Genomic DNA, 15,336 nt, shown 5'->3' on the forward strand with positions numbered 1-15,336 from the left:
GCCCTGCACGTTACTCTCTTTCAAAATAACTGTTTCATTCCCTTTTGAATATTTTGTTGAACCTCCTTCCATTGCACTGTCAGGCAGATTCTAACCACTCGTTTTGTGAAATAGATGTTTCTCATTTCATTTTTGCTGCTTTTACTAATTACTTTAAAACTGTGCCCACACATTCTCGATCTTTTCATGAGTGAGAGCATTTTTGTCTCTTACACACTCAAATATGTATTAGAGAATACATAATATGATGTATATATAGATAATCTATAATTGTTTATTATTAATGTCATAATAATCATAATTATGAATGCTTCAGTCAGATCTCTCCTCAGCCTGTCGTCTCCAAGGGAAACAGACCCAACTTCTCCAACCTATCTTGATCTCCCTAGGTCATTTGTTAATTTTAAAATTGTACCACACAGAATCAAAGAATTGTGATAGTGCAGAAGGGTACCATTCAGTTCATCATGTCTATGCCTGCTGTTCCTCGTGCCTGGGGTCATTCTCATGAACTGTCTTACAGAATGGGTATTTTTCACCTAAATAACATAGGGCAGAATATTCTAGTCCTCTGAGTAATGTGGACTATGGTGGGATTTGGACAAGAAGTTCAGCAAGACCCATCTTGACTTTGGGAGCATCTTGCTCAATCTTTTACACTTTTGCATAGGAAGGCTATAGCAGCAACACTTTGGATACACAGACCAAGGTTTGGTTCAGATTATATCTCAAGACTGTTGAGTGGACATGATGAACAGAATATCAAGTTGTCATTCAAATACGTTCACTGTCTGCCAGCTGCCTGCTTGGCAAATAACCTGCATGTTCATTTAACCAAATGGCTCTATTGGGGACTCGTCTTCAGTTCAGTCAAGGAAGAACTGTTAATACTCAGGGTTTGTCAGTATCATCAGTCATGGCACAGTTTGCACACAATCCATGGGCTTGTCCATGTGGAGTGCTCCTGTTCAGGGAATTTATCCCAGTGCACACTAGGAAGTGGGTAGTGATCAGTTCTGTAGAGCCAGTCCATATAGTCAGAGAAATTATGTTTTGTCGGTGAGGGAACTGTATGTATTGATTTACACAACAAATGGTTAGTTCTTAGGGAGTACTAAAAAATAAAGGAATCTTGGTGTGTAAGTCAATAGACAAGGTGGTGAAGAAGGCATATGGGATTAGCCAGGGAATAGAAGAGAGAGAGTGAGGAAGTCTTGTTGCAATTTCATAAAACATTGCTCAAAAGAGTAGGATCTATGATTGTTGGATGCTAGGGAGTTGAAGGAACAAAAAGATGAAGTAGTAATTTGTAAAAGCTAACCACATTTAATTTGCAATGATTTCATTGTCCACTTGCTGTGCATGCAAAGCGAAGGTGCTTAGGGCTCAGTTGCAACATGTCATTGGTGGTTGCAAATTGAACTTGGTCATTTCAGATGATTTTGAAGTTAGTGGCAATGACATTACAAAAGGCCATTCAAAGGCGAACAATAGTTTGTGCAGTTCCAAGAGTGACATGGGAGCCTCACAACATCACATCCTCATCTATCATGTAAGTGTAACAATAGTCTGTACTGATCATTTGATGGGGTCCGGATTAAGTACGGTGTTGGAGTGCTACCGGCACTCCCTTTTTAATGACATGGTGGTCACTCGGCCGACATGGAACCTTAACCATGCTGAGCCTGAAGGTGGATGGTTGATATAGACATGTCCCCTGTTGTAAGGGTGCAGCGTGTTTCACCGTGTGCAGAAGCGTGCTCAGCTCTTAGCAGGATATGCCTACAATGACTCTTCCGAGATCTAAGAACCTTTGTCGCTCCTTCTGTTCCCAATGTAGATCATTTCCACCAAGAGTTCTGGGCCCTGCTGCTGGTGGCATGTTGGTCACTGTGGCTGCCTATCTAAGAAGGTGGATGCTGGTGGCAGGTCCAGGAGCAGCAGAAGGCCGGCATGATGGATGAGGAGCAGGAAGAGATTGCTGCTACAGGGCCCTTCAAGATGCATGGGGTGCGTAGGAGGCCAAGAGCTTTTCATTCTTGCCCTCCTGAGGGAGGGAGATAAAAATGGAGATGTAAACTGGGTGTTCAGATAGGATGTGGCTAAGGACAAGTGAATGGTATGGCCTGCAGGTTAAGCAACAACTAGCATGAAAGAATAAAGTTGCATGTGTGAGGGAGTGCAGCATTGCTGGCCTTGTATCCTGCGCAGAGAGACTGCCACACAATGATGAAGGCAAGACCAGATTGCCATTGCTTTTCAGGGTGCACTGTACTTTACAAAGATGGCACAGATGTGAATGATGCCAGTCTTGGAGGTAAATTCAATTTCTTTAAAACTAAGAAAAAACAAAGACCGTTGCTTTTGTTTCCCTTCACAAGACAGTCTACCATCCTTAGGGTTAGTCTAGTAACTCATTGCACGCCCTCTATGAAAAGTGCATCCTTCCTTTGAAAAGAGACTGAAACTACACACAAAACTCCAGTTGCTGTATACAATTGCAGCCATACATCTTTACTCAGTTACTCAAATTCCCTTGTGATAAAGGCCATCATAACATTTGCCAGCTCAGATGCTTACTGCACATGCTTGCCAATTTTTTGTGACTTGTGAAGAAGGACACCTTGGTGCTTTTCGACAAGCCACAGTTCCCAATCTCTCACTATTTAAGAATTGCTGATTTTTCTTAGTCTTCGTTCTGATGACCACAAAGCCATTGTTGATTATTGTTTAAAAAAACCCATCTGGTTTACTAATGCTCTTTAGGGAAGGAAATCTGTTGCCTTTACCCAATTTGTCCTATGTGTGACTCCAAATTCACAGCAATTGGTTAAATGATCTGTGAAGTGGCCTACCAAGCCAATTAGTTCAAGAGCATTTAGGGGAGGGCAACAGGTGCTGGCCTCACTTGCGTTGCCCACATCCCCCTGGAAGGAATAATTTAAAAAAATACATAGCCTGTCCAAATCCTCTCAAAGACCCCTTGGATCTTTATTAAAATGTGTCATCAGCAAATTTGGAAATGTTGCATTGGCCCCCACATCCAGATGAATTATATAGATTGTGAACAGCCATGTTCCCAGCATGGATCATTACAGTACTCCACTGTCAACAGCTGCCATCCTGAGAGTCACCTGTTTATTCCTACTGTTTGTTTCTCTCTGCTAACTAATTCTCAATCTATAAAGTGTATAACATTGGAATTGTTTCATTTATGCCTTTGGATATTTTTCTAAATTTTATTAACATTTGACATGTATAAATGGCATCTATCACTGTGGACAATACAGATATAAAATTTAGAACTTTCAACTGAATAATACATTATCAGTAATATAAAAAACTGTAGGAGACCAAATTGCACACAATATTTTATCAGTGGCCTAATAAATATCCTGTACAGCTGCAACATGACTTCCCAACTCATATACTCAATGTTCTGACTGAGGTTCAGAAAAGATTTACAAGTATGTTGCCAATGTTGAGGGGTTTGAGCTATAGGCTGAATAGGCTGGGGCTGTTTTTCCTGAACCGTCAGAGGCTGGGGGTGACCTTGTAGAGGTTTATAAAATCATGATAGGCTAAATTGACAAGGTCTTTTCCCTCTGGTGGGGGAGTCCAGAAATAGAGGGCATAGGTTTAGTGGAAAGATTTAAAAGGGACCTAAGGGTCAACTTTTTTGCTCAGAGGGTGGTGCATGTGTGGAATGGGCTGTCAAAGGAAGTGGAGGCTGGTACAATTACAACATTTAAAAGGCATCTGTATAGGTATATGAATAGGAAGGGTTTAGAGAGATATGGCCAAGTGCTGGAAAATGGGACTAGGTTGGTTTGGGTTATGTGGTCGTTATGGATAAGTTGGACCGAAGGGTCTGTTTCTGTGCTGTGCGTCTCTATGACTATTATCAATGGTATTAAATATTTGGTTTCTCTTTCTTCTCTAACAATGCACTGATGCTCTTTTATATATTAGAGGGCCATCTAGTGGAAGTGAGGAAAATTGAAAGAGAGAGGCAAGTAAATTTGTTGTGATGGATTTCAGATTAAAACTGTATTGGTAGAATATGGCATGCAGAATTCATTTGAATATTTGGATGGAATCTTGCTGAGGCATTAAGCCCCTTTATGTCAATGGAAATGTTGACAACTTGTGAGATTTTGAGCTCAGATTTCTGTTTTGCAATAAACCTATAACAATTAGCATCTAAGATCAAAATCATGTTGTGGTGCAGGGATGTATGTCGGCACAAATATCAGAAGACATTATTGTCTGGTACAGCTAGCTTATTTTCAGTTTGCTAACCACTTTTGTTCTCTAATGCAGTTCTAGTGGTGATATTTGTTCACGTGGACCCTGTCCAAGTATCTAATTTACAATAGCAATAATTTCTTTTCTTAAACTTATTTTTTTCCTTCCCTTGGCTTGTATATTTTTCAGTAGGGGTTACTAGTGAGCAATCACATGAGGAAGCCCTGACTAATTTCCTTCCATCTTACCCGCTCTAGCTCAGGAATACGCAGCATCTCTCCCATCCACCTAGCTGAAATCAAACCAGGTATAAAATTTTGGACAGTTTGTCTAATTTGCTAACTTACACCATATCCTCTCCAGATTTGGAAATAAACATATCAGTTTTGTGTAGGGAACCTGTCAGGTCTGTCTGGCTCAGTTCCACAGTAAAGAGCTATAGGTACCAAATGAATTTAAATTTTGGATAACTGTGATTGTGCAATGAACTGATTTGAATGGTGGTTTCATTTTAGGGCTCCCCAGGTCAGCCTACGCAACAGATTCAGACCAGTGGTGGTAGAAGGAGGCGAGCAATGAATGAAGACCCAGATGAAAAAAGGCGGAAGTTTTTAGAGCGTAACCGAGCAGCTGCTTCAAGGTGCAGACAGAAGAGAAAAGTCTGGGTGCAGTCTCTTGAAAAGAAGGCGGAGGACCTCAGTTCAACAAATGTACAACTACAGGTCAGTTGTAATATATTTTTCCATTTATGAAATTTACAAGGTAACGTAAATTCTATTCTTCCTTTTTCTTCTGGAATATTGTTTTGAAAATGTCTATTTGTCAAACAGAGAATTAACTCAAGATTTAATATCAGTATTATTTTAGCTTCATTATTTGAAAGAAATGTGTTGGTTTATTCTGTCTTTATGTGGATGCATGTAGACTCCATTTGAACTGATATTAATGGATTTTGAAAATGCATTAACTTCTCTCAATCCTCCTTTGTATCTTAGCCAGAAGCAAAGTCGTTAAGCACACCACCCATTATGTCTTTTACTGAAAATTGAATGTCAAAGAAATAATTAAACTGTACTTTGTATGAACCCATTAATCAATCTTGAGGTTCTTCTATAATTCCTCAGCTGACATTCAAGCACAGATGATCAGTGTTGTAAGTTATAATGAAGTATCATTGCTTTTATGTTATTTTAAACTGTAAATCTAATGAGTGTGGAGGGTTGCATTTGGACAGTAATACAGTGAAGGACTTAGCTGTGTAAAAGAAAGCATTTTTTCATGCTTTCATAGGAACAACAACAGAATTTTTATTTTGAGAAGAGTCTCTAGCTTTTGATTGTTATATTCATTTTCTGTTTTAATTGTAAATGCCAAGTTGATATTAGTTTGTAGCTGTATTTACTCTTCTACAGGGCAACATATCTTTACAACCATAAATGAGATCTAACTTCTTTATAAGCTATATCAACACCTACCAACACTTTTCATTGCTAGTGCTGTTGAATTTTTGCCAGTAGTTGCAGATCAATTGTTTACATTTATCCCTTACTCCTGTTCCCACCGTTCTCATTCACACTCCAATATTTCCTCCAATATAAATTTTCTCTACATGAGTAAAAATGCAAATGGCAAAATTGTTAGCTTTCCCCTAGCTAATTTGGAGCTATGCTATCCCCGAGACCACGTCACTTTCTCATTCGAAAATAACTGGTTACTCATTCATTCCTTTCAAAATATAGCTGCAGTATAAACTGTACAATAGGCTCATAATTTGCATGCTGCATTTGAACATGCAATTACAGAGCTATCCCAATCACATGCATTCTCCTCTGCTAACTCTACAACATAAATAATCATTAGTATAATGGAAGATAAAAGCAAGCTACTAGTAAATCCTAAATTTTAATTTAAATCCTCTTGAAATCTGAAAAGTTACATACCACTGAATAAAAATTAGCAAACTTGAAACGAGAAATCAATTCGAGTTTGAGTTACAGTGTACTGAAATTTAAGGTTGAGAAGAACTTGTGATTACTTTGGAAAGCTATTGTCTGTTCATCAACCAAATACTTATTTATTGTTACTTTAAGGTGGGGACAATATATACTATAATTTTTAGATAGTCTTATAGTTAATAATTTGAACTTGAAAAAAAATTTAAATTTTCATGGGAAATGAAATTGCCACTTTCAACATCCAACCTTTGCTCAGTAATTGTGCATTTTCTACTCATCTACTTAATTTCCCAGTACAAAAGCACCCTGTCTACAAAACCACACATTATGTAGTGTTACATTGGCTACTGATCATAGCTATATTTGTTTATTATTTGGTGACAATCTTGTATTAAAGCATGTTATTAAGCTGGTTGTCGCACTACATAATATTCTGTACATTCCTTTGCTCAGAGCACCTCATTAAGATTTTATTTATTAACGTTTGAAATAAACTTAAGATAATATTCTGCCTTCACAGTATGTTACGTGTATCAGCTTAGATGAAGGTTGAAACAAATTTGCAACATTTGTGTAGACAAACCATTTTGACTCGCTGTTAGTACCTGTTTTCCTAAAGTTAGTTAAAGTAAGGCACCAAGCCTGTTTTGAGTATAGTTCAATGATGCCAGATCTACCTAATTATAAAATATAAGAATACTTGAAGCTTTGCCCTCCTTTTGTGATGGCTGCACTAGTGCTGATGCTTTTTTTTTGAAAGTTTTTCTTTGTTTCTTAGAATGAAGTCACCCTGCTGAGAAATGAAGTGGCTCAGCTGAAGCAGCTACTTCTGGCTCATAAAGATTGCCCTGTAACAGCCATGCAGAAGAAATCTGGCTATCACAGTGAGTAATGTTCCATTACCTATATCCCCAGGCTATTGAAATGAAATACTGCTGAAATGAACTAAGTTGGCAGTAACAAGGAAGTGCAGTTGGTATTTAAAGTTAAATATTCAAAGTTCCATTAGGTTATTTTACTGCAACTGCAATTGTGTGTCTTTGTATATAAAATAAGGTGCTCATTTGTGGTTTGTAAAGTTTGTCAGATACTCAATTTGTCTTCTATAAAGTTGGAATAAAGTTGTTGGATATAATTTTGTCTTAAAATTTTCTATTAGTATTGCTATTAGTTTCACTGTTTTTTGTATTTTTAAAGTATAATTTGGTTATCCATATTCATTATATCCATGCTAAACAGGGATATTTTTGAAAAGTCCGAGAATGTGTTGACTGTTTTAGTAGACTTTTTTGATTAAACAATGAACAAATGTGGAGCACTAAATTGATCCACCTAGATAGTTTGACTTTCAGCAACTAGGCCCAGAGGCTTGACTTAGAGGTGCTGGTGTTGGACAGAGGATTAGAATAAAATTTACATGTATTTCATTGTTTAAAGTCTCCACTGATTATACAAATACTTTGTGTAGTATTTATACTTAAAAATTAACATAGCAATACCCAAATACTCTAATTGTGGCTAAACAAGGTTGTTTAAGAAAGGAAAGGAACCATTTACATCTTTGTAACACTTATCAGGTTGAAATTAAACCTCACTGTTTCCATTTAAGAGGTAAAAAAGCAAATTTGTGATCCTAATGATGCATGAGAGATGTCTGACTCCATATTGGCATATAAATTGTTCTAATTGCTGAACTGTAATGTTTGATCAGAATATCATATATGATTTATTAAAATGTGACCACAGGCATGAAATATTCTTTCCCCATCAATGAATAATGGAAAGAGCTGTTGTTGCAGCAGATTACACTGATTGCAATGAACTACATTACTGTTGAATTCCTGTTTGAGTGTGACAGTAGAATAAAGTGTGGGCTCTCAAATTATAGCAAAGAAAACTCTCCTGTTCAACACTGTGGTCTATACAATTTTGATCAGTATTGAAGTGAGTATTGACTGCAAATTTTGATAAGTACATTAAAATTTGACCTTTGAGAGAAAGCAATAATTTAAAGTGTACAAAGTGTGCAGAATCACAATCAAATATTGGTATAATATTTCATTATTATAATTAGTGTAGTTTATTATGGCAATATATATTTCTTTCTCACATCTGCCATCTTAGCCACATTATTACAGTTTGTAAGTGCAGTGATTTAATGGAGAGAGCTTTTTGATATTAGTTATGCTATTGGACAAGTGATCCAGGTGTATGAACTAATAATCCAAAGAATATGAATTAAAATCCTACCAAGACAGTTTGTGAATTAGAATTCAATTTGAAATAAGAATAAATAAGTACATGTTACCATGAAGCATAAACCCAACCGATTCATGTAAAATGAAAACTACCACACACTTTCAAGTAAAGAATCAATACTCCTCCATGCTGAACATAGCTTGAACGTAGCATGGACGGTAACAAATACAAAAAATCTACTCTGCAGGTTGAAGACATCACCATCTGTTACTAATCATAACCCAATGGTGTCTTCACTAACTGAGCAGTTGGGAGTCTAAAAGGACATATCTACCAAGATGGTCTTCTAACAGTTAGTGAAATAATCTACATGTGGAAATAACATTGACCTCATCCTCACCAACCCATCTGTTGTCTGTCCTGATGCATGATAGCATTGGTGGGTGCGACCAGCAGACAGAGTTCTATATTCACACTGAGAATGTCATCTGTTGCATTATGTGGAAATCATGACCATACTAAATGGGATGGACTAAGTGTAGATACAACTCAACACATGCACACATGGCATTGTGGGCCATCAGCAACAAAACTGCATTACACTTGGTCTGTAACTACGTAGCACGTCATATCCATCACTGCTCCATCACCATTATAGCAAGCGACGAACAATTTAAATCTTTGTTTGAGAATGGAAAGAAAAAATGGTGAGTTGTGGGTCTTTGGAATTCCTTGGCATGGAGAGCTGTGGGGTAGCGTCCTTATGTAAATTTAAGGTTGAGATCGATTCTTGATCTATTTGGGAATCGGGTTATTAAGAAAGGGCAGGAAAGAGGATGTAAAGAATATTGAATCAACCACGATTCCATTGAATGTGAAGGCCTACTAATGTTCCTGTTTCTTATGGTGACTCTTATTAATGGATCAGGTGTACTGAAGTGAGAGATCACCTTAGTTTAGAAGACCAAGATGTAGAATCAGTTTGGGCGGAGATAAGAAATAGCAAAGGGAAGAAGTCGCTTGTGAGAGTAGTTTATGCAGCCCTAACAATAGGTAAACTGTGAGTCAGAGACACTTAAAAAAAAAGGGACATGTAAGAAATGTGCTGTTATAATCTTGAGAGTTCAATCTTCATATAGGTTGGAAAAAAATTGACAAAGATAGCCTAAGTGATGAGTTTATTATTTTGAATTTATTGAAAAAGGAACTGAGACAAAAAGCATCTATCATTGGGAAAATGTTAGTGTCTGTTATAAAGAATGGAATAAATAACCTTTAAAAATACATAATATAATCAAGCAGAATCAGCGTGGCTTCATGATTGGGAAGTCATGTTTGACAAATGTATTTGATCCTACAAGGAGATGATAGAAAGGAAACAGTGGATGGTAATATATTTGCATTTCTGACAGGCATTCCATAAGGTCTGCACAAAGTCTACTTAATACAGTAGGAGCTAATGGTGTTGTGGTAGAATATTAGCATGAATAGATGATTGGCTAACTAACAGGAGATAGAGAGTTATGATAAAATGGGAAATAGAGTATTTTCAGGGGTTGATACCCTACAACTAGTAGAGTGCCATTAGGACTAGTGCTGGGGCCACAATTATTTACAACATATATTCGTGCCTACGGTGAGGGAAGTAAATGTGCTATCACTAAGTTTGCAGATGACGCAAAAATAGGTGGGAACGCAAATGGTGGGGCGTACACAAAGTGCTTGCTTCGGGATATAGACAGATAAAATGAGTAGGCAAAAACTTGGCAAATGGAATATAATGTAAGACAATATGATTATGTACCTTGGCAGGAAGAATAGAAGAGTAGACTATTATTTAAGTAAAGTTATAGAGCTAGATTCAGGACTTTAGGCCCACTATCCCTATGCTGATGAACAAGCACTGAAGTATTCTAATCCCAATGACCTGCACTTGGTCCACTGCTTACTGTCTATGCCTGTCATAATTTTGTATACTTCTGTCAAATCCCCCTTCTACCTACTGTCCTCCAAAGAAAACAAACACAGCCTATCCAGTCTTTCCTCATACAACTGAGAATTTTTATCTCAGACAACATCCTGGTGAATTTCCTCTGCACCCTGTCCAGTACAATCATGACCTTCTGTTCGTGTGGCCACCAGAATTCTCTGTTTTCCATCTGTGGCCTAACCAATGCTTTATAAAGTTGCAATAAGACTTCCTTGCTTCTGTATTCTACTCTCTGACTAATGAGAGCAACCATTTGCCATTCTGTCGACCTGAGCTGACAGTTACAGGGGTATATGGACATGTACACCAAGGTCCCTTTGTTCCTCAATATTCCTGCAAGACCTGCCATTCACTGTGTATATGATTCCCTTATAAGACCTCCCAAAATGCTTCGCCTTGCAATTATCAGGATTAAATTCCATCTCCATTCTTCTGCCCAATTTATTATCTGATCAATATCAGATTGTAGCCTGAGACCATTCATCTATCGATGGCTCAGTGGTTAATGAGGGCTCAGGTTTGATTCTACATTCAGGCAACTGTTTGGAGTTTGCACATTTTCCACATGTCTGTGTGGGTTTCTTCCTTGTGCTCTGATTTCATCCCACTGTCCAAACGATGTGCAGGTTATCAACAAAACGCCCAAGTTTTGTATCATCTGCAAACTTTTAAGCTAATTAATTAAAGCTAATTAATTAAACTAATTAAACCTCTACATTCACATCCAAGTCAGGTGTGTCATTTTATCTATCTTTATCCCAAACCAAGCACCTTGTGTTATCCCCATTTGCCTTCCCACCTACTTTTGTGTTGATTTGTTAATGTACACAACAAACAGCAAGCGTCCCAGCACAAATCTCTGTGGTACACTGTTGGTCACAGGCTTCCAATTACAAATACAACCCTTCACCACTACCCTTTGTCTCCTCAGATTTAAAACAAGTCAGCATGGATTTAGTAAGGGGAGGTTGTGCCTGACAAAACTGAGAATTCTTTGAAGAGGTAACAAGTAGTTTAGACCAGGAAAGCCCAGTGGATGTTATCTATCTGGACTTGGAAAAGGCCTTTGATAAGGTGCCTCACGGGAGGCTGCTGAGTAAGGTGAGGGCCCATAATGTTCGAGGTGAGCTACTTGCATGGATTGAGGATTGGCTGTCTGACAGAAGGCAGAGAATTGGGATAAAAGATTCTTTTTCAGAATGGCAGCTCATGAAAAGTGGTGTTCCGCAGGATTCAGTGTTTGACTAACACTTGTTCATTTTATATATTAATGATCTGGGTGAAGGGACTGGGGGCAGGTAATTTTGAGGAGGTGGGGAGGCTACAAAAAGATTTAGACAGGTTAGGAGAGTGGTCCAGGAAATGGCTGATGAAATTCAACGTGAGCAAATGCGAGGTCTTCCACTTTGGGGGAAAAAAGAATACAGGCGTGTACTATTTTCTAAATGCTGAGAAAATTCATAAAGCCAAAGCACAAAGGGATCTGGGAGTGCTAATCCAGGACTCACTAAAGGTTGACTTACAGGTTAAGTCCGTGGTTAAGAAAGCAAATGTAATGTTGTTATTTATCTCAAGAGGGTTGGAATATAAAAGCAGTGATGTGCTACTGAGACTTTATGAAGCTCTAGTTAGGCCCCATTTAGGATACTGTGTCCAATTTTGGGCCTCACACCTCAGAAAAGACATACAGGCACTGGAACATGTCCAGTGGAGATTCACATGGATGATCCCTGGAATGATAGGCCTAATGTATGATGGACAACTGACAATCCTGGGATTGTGTTCATTAGAGTTTAGAAGGTTGAGGTGAGATCTAATAGAAACTTACAACATCATGCATGGATTAGAAAGGGTGGATGCTGAGAATGTGTTTCCATTAGATGGGGAGACTACGACTAGTGGGCACAGCCTTAGACTTAGAGGGGATCAATTTAGAACAGAAATGAGGAGACTTTCTTCAGCCAGAGAGTGGTGGGCCTGTGGAATTCATTGCCATGGAGCGCAGTGGAGGCTGGGATGTTAAATGTCTTCAAGGCAGAGATTGATAAATTCTTGTCTTGCAAGGAATTAAGGGCTACAGGGAGAGTGCGGGTAAGTGGAGTTGAAACGCCCATTAGCCATGATTGAATGGCGGAGTGGACTCGATGGGCCGAATGGCCTTACTTACACTCCTATGTCTTATGGTCTTTGGATCTATTCTTGGATCCCATGGGTTCTTACCTATTGGACCATTTTTCCATGTGGACCTTGTCAAAGGCCTCTCTGAAGTCCATGTAACCACATCAATTGCACTAGCTTCATCAATACATTTGGTCACCTTTTTAAAAACCTTCAATTAAGTTAGTCAGCCTGGATCTCCCTCTACAAATCCATGCTGACTATCTTTGATCGATCCCTGCCTTTCCAAGTATTGATTAATCTTGTCCATTAGAATGCTTTCCAATAATTTCCCTCACACTGACATCAGGCTAACTGGTCTGTAATTACCTGGCCTATCCCTGCTGTCCCTTTGAATAAAGGAACTACATTATTTATCCTCCAGCCATCCAGCACTTCACCGTTGCCAGTGAAGTTTTAAATATATTCGCCAGTGCCCCAGCAATCTCCTCCTTTGCCTCCCATGGGATACATCTCATCAGAACCTGGGTCTTTATGCACCTTATGGCCATTAAAAAATCTAATACCTCCTCCTTTTTAATCTTAACATGCTCTAGATCCTCACCATCTCAATATTTATCCCTGGCTGCAATGATGAAGGACTGCCAAAAGCTGTAGCACAGAGGGGTTTGGGAGTTGATGTGCATGAATCACAAAACACTCGTGTATGTGTGGAGCAGATAATAAGGAAGGCAAGTGAAATCTTTTATTTCAAATGGAAGGGATAGTGGAATGGAATATAAAATTAACAAAGTCTTGCTAAATCTATACAAGGCACTAGTCAAAATACTGTGAACAGTTTTAGTTCCCCGATCCAAGAAAAGATATATTAGCATTGGAGGCAGTTCAAGGAAGGTTCACAATGTCGATTCCAGTTATGGAGGGACTATCTTTATTAGGAAAGGTTGAGTAGTTTGAGCTTGTACTTATTTAAGTTTAAAATAATGAGAGAAGAATGGCGTTATTGAAACAAAATGGTTCTTAGAGGATTCAACATGATAGATATGGAGAGGTACTTCCTACTTTTAGGAGCCTCTGAGCAGAAGGTGTAACCTCGTCATGGGGTCATCCATTTAAAACCGAGATGAGAAGGATTTCTTCTCAGGGCAGTGAATCTGTGGATTTCCTTACCATAGAGAGCAGTAGAGGCTGGTTCGTTAAGGATATTCACAACTGAGATAGTCAGATTTATAATCACAAAGAGAATCAAGGGTAAGGGGGGGGGGGACAAAGCAGGAAAGTGAAATTGAAGATTATTAGATTAACCATGACCCCATTGAATGACCTACTTCTACTCCTATGTCGATGGTTTTAAGGTTCTACCAAAACAAAGGCACAGGTTTGATTCCTGATTGTGCTTTTCACACTATCTGACCTGTATGACGTAGCAGAACTTAATCACATCTTTTTGTATTTCTGGCCAGTAAACATGTTTTAGTACAGTATTGGGTCTTTTTCTGAATAGTTAAGAACACATCATTGGAATTTTGGGAGCCACTCATAATTTTGTTACAATACTCAGATAGAACTACCACCTGATTGCCTACGCTCTATCTCTAATCAATTGATATTTGAGGTGGTCTCAATTTCCTCATTAATAATTGCAAAAAATATGACTTGGCTATTAGTTCTTATTCAGTTTGAGTATGTTGTTTGGTATAGCTGTCTGAATTTAGAACCTATTTATTGCATTTCTAATAGAGAAGATTGGCTAAACAGGCTTTTCCCCCAATTCATTCTTATTTAAAGTTTCAAAAGATTGTGTCTGATTACTGAATTTCCACATCATCCCTTGTTTTCATAGACTCCTCTTCTTCCTGACCAGTTCTATACACGTGAGATTTAGTCACAACACAGTTAGGAAAGAACTCAGACTGGCAGTAAGGCAGCGGCATGGTGGCTAAGGGGTTAGCACCGCTGCCTCACAGCGCCAGGGACCCGGGTTCAATTCCTGCCTCGGGTAACTGTCCGTGTGGCGTTTGTACATTCTCCCTGTGTCTGCATGGGTTTCCTCTCACAGTCCAAAGATGTGCAGGTTAGGTGAATTGGCCATGCTAAATTGTCCACAGTGTGAGATGCATTAGTCAGGGTAAATACAGAGTAGGGAATTGGGTGTGGGTGGGTTGGTGTGGACTTGTTGGGCTGAAGGGCCTGTTTCCATACTGTAGGGAATCTAATCTAAAAGTAAGCTTTTATTTCTGTTGGCTGTTCTACAGCCCTCAGTAATGCCATTTTTCTCAACTAGACAGGTCATTCCCCAAGATGTAGTCAATTCTTTCTATTGGGATTTGTTGCCCATCTCCAACTACAATTTCTTAATTGATTAAGTTACTCATAAAAATTACTAGATATAATGGAACCAGTTTGTACCCTTCATGTATACACACATATATATGTACAACCTGAATAAACTCAACATGATTCATTTTGGAAGATTTAATTTGAATGCGGAATACAGGGTGAAAGACAGATTCTTGGCTGTATGGAGGAACAGCGGGATCTTGGGGTCCGCGTACATAACTCCCTCCCAGTTGCTACCCAAGTTGATAGGGTTGTTCAGAAGGCGTATGGTGTTGTGGCTTTCATTAACAGGGGGGATTGAGTTTAAGAGCCACTGGGTTTTGCTGCAGCTGTTTAAAACCCTGGTTAGATCAGACTTGCAATATTATGCCAAGTTCTGGTCGCCTCATTATAGGAAGGATGTAGATGCTTTAGAGAGGATGCAAAGGAGATTTACCAGGATGCTACCTGGATTGGAGGACTTGTCTTATTAAGAGAGGTTGAGTG

The 15,336-nt window shown here is 38.7% G+C and overlaps 1 protein-coding gene across 2 annotated transcripts in view; it reads left to right on the top strand.

The window, feature by feature from the left end:
- The window catches only part of atf2 (activating transcription factor 2), a 139,371-nt gene that overhangs the window by 110,825 nt on the left and 13,210 nt on the right, over positions 1 to 15,336 (top strand). For both annotated transcript variants that reach the window (XM_072579173.1, XM_072579174.1), the window contains 2 exons: positions 4,764 to 4,970; positions 6,982 to 7,087. In XM_072579173.1, coding sequence (XP_072435274.1) covers positions 4,764 to 4,970; positions 6,982 to 7,087 — 313 coding nt within the window. The remainder of the gene's footprint in view (positions 1 to 4,763; positions 4,971 to 6,981; positions 7,088 to 15,336) is intronic.

Source organism: Chiloscyllium punctatum, chromosome 10, assembly GCF_047496795.1.
Source record: "Chiloscyllium punctatum isolate Juve2018m chromosome 10, sChiPun1.3, whole genome shotgun sequence".
Lineage (NCBI taxonomy): Eukaryota > Metazoa > Chordata > Chondrichthyes > Orectolobiformes > Hemiscylliidae > Chiloscyllium > Chiloscyllium punctatum.